We start from the raw sequence: 7,052 nt of genomic DNA on the forward strand, positions 1-7,052 counted from the left end.
CCTTCTTCTACCAACAAGCTCCCTTCTTTCATGGCAGAAATGGTCATACAACACAAATTCAAAACTAAAATTTTGCCACAATTAATTTTTAGGATGATTAAAAATAGAATTTTTGTCATGACATAATCATTTAATTACAAATAAAACACATAATCAAAACTCATAATCAGAATTTTTTTAACACAATCAATTTTGTTTAACATAATCATTGGACAGAAGTAAAACCAATTCAAAAACAGAAGTATAATGAAGCAAAAACAAAATAAAGGTGAAGCAGAATGAAGCAAAAGTAAAATAAAGCAGAAGAAAAGGTAAAAGCAAAATGAAGCAGAACGGAGGCTGAATCTGAGACGGCAAACAACGACAAGGGACACGAAGGAAGCAGTTTGTCGATAACATCTTCCAACAACGATGGCAGCAGCCGTGTCACCCTTCGCCGCCTCACTCTTCCTCAACCCCTTTCTTGCTCCTCGCAATGTGATATCTCTTTTGTGGTCTATCTGTCGTATTGTCTTTCTCTCTCTTGAGGCGTGAAGGGTAGTAGAACAAGGATTCGACGATGCTCCTGTTCGATTGACGCAACAGATTTGGGAAGGTGGAGAAGTCAAATGTGACGGTGTTGGAGGCCGTCTCAAAGGTCAACGCAACAGAGCTAGGAGCTTTTATTCAGTGGAAACCTCAGTATAGTTCCGAGAGCTTTTCTTCAGTGAAAAATGCATGGGTTTGGACCTTCTTCATCGCCAGCATCATTGCCACTTAGCCGCATCGACATCTATGAACTTTTTCAAAGCGATGAATTTTCATCGAATGTTCTCTTTCGCCCGCAGTTTCTCCAACTCCTTCTTCCCTTCAACCCCTTGTGTTTCTGGTCATTGAATCGAGTTTGGGAGGTGTAAGGAGAGGTGGTCGGGATGGAATTGGAGTGGAAGGAAGGGTGTGGTGGAGGTGGGAGGAATGAAGGTGAGAGAGAGAAGCAGGAGCAGAGGAGGGAGACGAAAAGGTGGAAGAACAGTAAAGGGTTAATTTTGTCTTTCTCAAAATAAAAAGGGAGACACAATTTATGAATTTAGAAAAAATTGAGGGAATATTCAATTTAGGAATGTAATATTCCGTTAAATCAAACGGTTTTGTTACGGTAGGGACCTAATTGAAATAAAAAATTGGTACAGAGATCCAATTAAAAGGGAAAAAAGTATAGGGACATAACTAAAAATTTCGAAAAACTACAGAGACCAACAGAGTAATTAAACCTTGAATTTAAAATGATGAAATTATTCCTTCTCAAGATTATTTTAAGATATCTATTTAAAGTTTAATTAAAAAAATAAAAATATCTTTTAGTATTAATGTATTTAAATATATTAAAGATTAAAAATTTAGTATTATAAAATACTATATTTAGGATTAAAATAATAAAAAACCAAAATACCATTTAGTTTGTGTAGGTATATTGGAAGGGAAAAAATGCTTGTATGCGACTAATTACTTGAAAATATTTCTAAATTTACATTTAATTTTAAAATCTAAATTTATATGTATACTGTTTAAAGTGAAATAAATATCTCGTGTAAGAAAATGAATTTAATTATAGTTTTTTTCTAATTTTATAAATTAATTATCTTAAGAATTTTATATCTTAATTTTAATTATTTATATTTTGTTATCTCATTATATCAAAATTTATTTTTATTATATATATTAAAGCAAATATTATGTTGTGATTTTTTTTGTGCTACCTTTGTATCTTTTTATTTAAATATAAATTGATAAAAATAAATATTAATATATAATAAGAATTTCATTTATTTAAGTATTAGAAAGAGAATATGATTTACAAAAATAAAAAATATTGTTGAAATTATTATCGAAAATTTTTAAAAAATATAATTTAAGTAATTTATATACATAATTTACTTAAATATATTTAACTCTCGAATATTTTTCGAAGAGGACGTACATTATGAAAGATTTAGACAAAAAATATATTTAAAAACCAATCCTCGTAATCATTGCTAATTTCATTGCGAAAAAATGAAAAAAAAACACTTTAAATTTAAATGTTGTAAGATAAATAAATAAAAAAATAAATATAAAATATAAAAATATAACTAAGTAATTTTAGTATTAATATTTTTTAATATTAGTATTTTAATATAATTGAGATAGAATATATGTATTTCAATATATAAAGATAAAGAGAGAAGTGTTGTATAAAGGAATGATTTTTTATTTTGTGTATTATGTTTTAAGCTATAAAGTTTTATTTATACATGTATAAATTCATCATTTTTAAATTTTATTAAAGGTTGATTTTCTGTGAGAATTTTAAGTCTTTCTCTTAAAAATTTTAACCACCCATATTATTAATGAATATCCACTGATGCATATCACAACACAAAAGACTATTTTAAGACTTTGGATTCCAATGTTTGAAGACTAAGAATGGATAAAAATTTAATTCTCTGCAAATTAGTTGGATGTTATATGATATTTTTTTTTCAAAAATAAAGTAAAGAAATATTTGTAAAATAACAATAATAACAAAAATAATAATAAATATATTAAAAAANTAATTTATTCAAATTTATATCAACAATTAAAATAATATTTGTTACGATGGGTAACCGGAAATTAGTGGGTTGGACAAGTTTGGATGGCCCAATCGTCTGAACGATGAAACGTCCAAGTGAGTTGGTGATCCAAGGCCCCCGTCCGACTTATGTAAGGGAGAATGGGGGGTAGTACCTGTAAAGACACTCCGATGCCAAAGTCAGCAAAGGGGCAAAACAGGTCTAGAGAGTATTGGGCTTCTGAGATACCTGAGAGGTGTCAGTGTATTTATAGGGGTGAACCCATAACCACCGCTGAAGTAGTTCCGCCTTTGAGGTGGATAACTGCCCCCTTTATCTTGGGGAGGTTGAGATATGGCTCCTGGAAGTGGGTAGAGAGATTTTAGGGGCAGTTACTCATTTGAATGAGTGATTATCTGCCAGCTAATCTTCGTCCCCGACTTCTTTAGGGTTAGTCGTGGTAAGAACCGACTTCGTAGGAAGGAGGTCGGTATAAGGCGGGGCTCAATCCTTCTGGGTTGGGCCCTTTGTTGGGACCTGGGCCTTATTATTGGGTCAGGGCATGAACAATGCCCCTACTCGAGCCCAATTTCTTTTAAGATTTGGGTTCAAGTATTCTACTCGGGGTCATAACCGACTTGTGAAGGAACCGACGTGATTGTTTGCAACCGACGTGAATTTTCGTGACTTTTGATTTTCACAGTTACGTCTAATCAAACGTCGCGTCCGTTAGGGGTATGCGTAGGTATTAATTACCTTGGCAACGGTGCATTCATTAATGATCGCTTCCATTTTTACCATCATGCCCCTAACGTGCTTATAAGTGCTTCCCCCTTCTTTCGCTGTTTCGTTTCTTCGATTTTTCAAATTTTTCCTTTCATCTGTTTGTGGAACACTTTCGTATCTGTTCGTGGAACACTTTCGTTGAAGGCTTTCATCTTCCTCTACCCCTTTTCATGCAAAGGTTGGTTCTTTCTTCCCTTTTATTAAGTGCTTCTGTTTGCATGCCTTTTATTTTCTTTGGAGAGGGAGAAGATGACGCCGTAGGTTTCTGTTAGATTCCATGCCCCCTTAGGAACTCTCGTTTTTTATTTTTTTTCTTTTTCCTTTGTAGGTTTTCATCGTACCTTAGGAAAAATGTCTTCTGTAGAAGTTCTTGCTCAGTGGGTTGATGTTACGGTCTTGGGGGAGGAACCCTTGGTTGATGCCGAGTTTATCACCAACCTTCGTACTCATCACCATATTTGTACTTCTGAGGAGGATGAGCCAAAGTATGAATTGGTCGTCCCGGGTCTGGAAGACCGGGTTTGTTTTGGGAGGGATACTGAGGAGGTCCCTCATTTTTTCTACATGTATGAAAGAATGATTACCCATTTGGGTGTTTTTCTTCCATTTTCTGATTTTGAAATAGCTGTTTTACGTCACTGCCGAGTTGCTCCTACCCAACTTCACCCTAATTCTTGGGGTTTTCTGAAAATTTACCAGTTTATCAGCCACGCCTTAGATTTTCCGACCTTCTTGAGAATTTTCTTCTATCTTTTCCACATGACCAAGCCCTTCAGTGGGCTAAATAACAAGCAGCAATGGGTGTCTTTCCGAGCCATACAAGGTCGGAGAGTTTTCACACTTTTTGATGAATCTTTTCATGACTTCAAAAATTATTTTTTCAAAGTTCAAGGTGTAGAGGGTCACCACCCCTTTTTCCTGGATGAAAATTCTGTTCCTCGCTTTCCTCTGTACTGGTTGGAGGCCTCCCCCTGTGAGAAATATGGTTTGGATGACTTGGATGAGGTGGAGGCAGCCATTATGGGGTTCCTCCGAGAAGTGTGGGGGAGGGCCCCATATCTGGATACCAAAAAATTTCTCCAGGGGTCGCCGACCTTTGTCCAGGCACAATTAGGTAGCCTTTGTCTTTCTGCTTTGTTTCTGACTTGTATCTTGTTTTTCTGACTTGTCTGACTTTTTTGGCTACTAATTGCTTTTTACAGAGATGGCGAAGAGGAATTCCAGTGAATCTTACCAGAGGGTCCAGGAGGCCAAAGCGAGGTCCCGTTCCAAGACCGGCAGCGCCAGGGTAGCTAGCTCTCCTCTTCCTCTTCATCCCCCTTCTTCTCAAAATTTGGGGACCTCTTCTCGTCCTATTGTTGTTTCCTTTTCGGCCTCTTCTCAGCCGCCCCCTTCCCCTCGATCTTTTCCTGAGCCAGACAAGAAGAAGCGTAAGACTTTAGAGTCTTCCTCTTCTTTTGAAGGTGAGGCTAAGGTGGATGCTCCTGCATTTATCTGGAAACACATCTATCCCCATACCCGTATAGGTATGGATGATGTTTCTGTCAGGAACCACCTCACTATTTTGGCTCAGGAAAATATCAGGGCGGCGGCGATGTGCACTAAGTTTCTTGATATTTTTGAGAAGACTCCTCTTAGCTCTCTGGGTTCAACTTCGAGGGTTGAAGAGTTGGAGGAAAGGCTTCTCATGTATCAGAAACATAAGAAAGGAGTTGAAGGAGGAGGTCGCTAAATTGAAGGAGGAGAGGGATGGCCTTCGGGAGAAGGGGAGCAAGTTACAAGCCCAATGCAATATGGAGGAGGGCTTGAGGAAGAAGGCGCAGGAGAGTTATTCGAGCTTGTTCAAGGACCTCGTGGAGGTGAGGAAGGACTTGTTGAATTCTCGGACTGCTTACGCCGAGTTGGAGGACTCTATTGCTGAGGGAGCCGATGAGGCTTGGAGGATTTTTAAGGAGTAGGTCGGAGTCCTTGCTCCCGATCTGGATCTCTCTCCTTTGGACCCTGACAAGATTGTCATTGATGGGGCCATTGTGTCTCCTCCCCGACCTGTGTCTGAGTCCGAGTTGAAGATTGGGGTCAGAGAATCATAGAGTCTCCTCCCCGACCAGACGACGCTCCGAGTTCTTCCAAGGCTCCCGATACTTCTCTTCCAACTCCTGTAGGTGCCCCTCTCCCTGGTCCTGATGGCGTTGCGGCCAATCTTCCTGATTCTGGTGGTGATCCGACTACTCCCTGTGGTGATGCTTAAAAATTTGTTGGCTATATGGGGGCCCGGCCTGTGGGTCCCCTCTTTTTAAACTCTCTCTTTTTTTATGTTGGTGGTGGTAGTTGACATTTTATTTGGCCTTTTAAGGTCGTAAACAAAATATTTTAGAAATACCCCTTTTTTGGATAAGGGGTTTAAGTTATCTTTCGTGTGCATGCTTTTTCTGTTTTTGATACTTAGAAAATTTCTTCGACTTTTTCTTGAAAAACCTTTTCCTTTGGCTTGTCTGTCCTTCTGAGCTTTTTTCGCTATGAGGACTTAGGACAGTCTTTTGGTTTTTTTAATAGGTTTTTTGATCTCTTTTTCACTATTCCTTATACTCAACTTTGCGGTTTATTGAGTTTTTATGACTTAGGTTATTTTTGCGATGCGTTTTTCTTCTGCTCAGTTTTTCATTTCGATTTATGGGTCGAAGTGTTTCCGAGCTTCTCTACTCGGGTTTTCATTTCGACTTATGAGTCGGAGTGTTTCCGAGTTTCTTACGATCAACTTTTATAACCTCTTTACACCGACTTGTACCTCGTCGTTTTATCCTGACGACCATCTAGGTCGGTTCATGGGATTTTCAGGCTTTGTCGAGCTTAAGTCGGCGCGTTTCGTAGAAAGAAAATAAACGAGAAGGAATTTTTATAAGAAATATTTGAAAAATATCTTTATTTATTTGGAAAGGTACTTTTACTGCTACTAAGGGCTTTTAGCAACTTATTCCCCTTAGGCTCTATTATGATGCCTCGTTAAAAACCTTTCTTCAGAAAAAACCCTTTGTTTTTTGGGAAAAAATTGTGAAGTAGGGAAAAGAGTACATCAGGGAGTAGAGTTCACTTTTAATTATAGTACCTTTTCATGTTGCAAGCATGCCATGACCTTGGTAACTCGGTGCCGTTTAGGTCGGTCACCTTATAATAACCTTTTCCTAAGACCTCACTAATTTTGTATGGTCCCTTCCAATTAGCAGCGAGTTTTCCTTCCCCCGATTTGTTGACTCCAATGTTGTTTTTGATCAATACCAAGTCGTTTGGGGTGAAGCTTCTTCGAATGACTTTTTTGTTGTACCTAGTAGTCATCCTTTGTTTTAACGCTGCTTCTCTTATCTAAGCTTGCTCTCGAACTTCGGGGAGCAGTTCGAGCTCCTCTTTGTGCCCCTGTATGTTTCCGACCTCATCATGGAGAATCACCCTTGGACTTTGTTTGCTGATTTCTACTGGTATCATGGCTTCTACGCCGTAGACGAGTCGGAAGGGCGTTTCTCTAGTAGCAGATTGTGGCGTCGTCCGGTAGGCCCATAACACTTGTGGGAGCTCCTCAACCCAGGCTCCTTTTGCATCTTGTAGTCTTTTCTTTAGTCCTGCCAGTATGACTTTGTTGGCTGCCTCGACTTGTCCATTTGCTTGTGGATGTTCCACCGAGGTGGACTGGTGTTTGATCTTCAT

At 38.3% G+C, this 7,052-nt stretch overlaps 1 protein-coding gene across 1 annotated transcript; it reads right to left on the minus strand.

Moving 5' to 3' along the window:
* Positions 1-6,713: 6,713 nt before the first annotated feature.
* LOC107474911 (uncharacterized) lies at positions 6,714-7,052 on the minus strand. The gene has a single exon (XM_016094556.1). The coding sequence runs from the start codon at positions 7,050-7,052 to the stop codon at positions 6,714-6,716; it is 339 nt and encodes a 112-aa protein (XP_015950042.1).

Source organism: Arachis duranensis, chromosome 2 (genome assembly GCF_000817695.3).
Source record: "Arachis duranensis cultivar V14167 chromosome 2, aradu.V14167.gnm2.J7QH, whole genome shotgun sequence".
In the NCBI taxonomy this organism is placed as follows: Eukaryota; Viridiplantae; Streptophyta; class Magnoliopsida; order Fabales; family Fabaceae; genus Arachis; species Arachis duranensis.

Coding starts and splice junctions, on each gene's coding strand:
- LOC107474911 (XM_016094556.1), bottom strand. CDS start 7,052: ATGAAGATCAAACACCAGTCCACCTCGGTGGAACATCCACAAGCAAAT.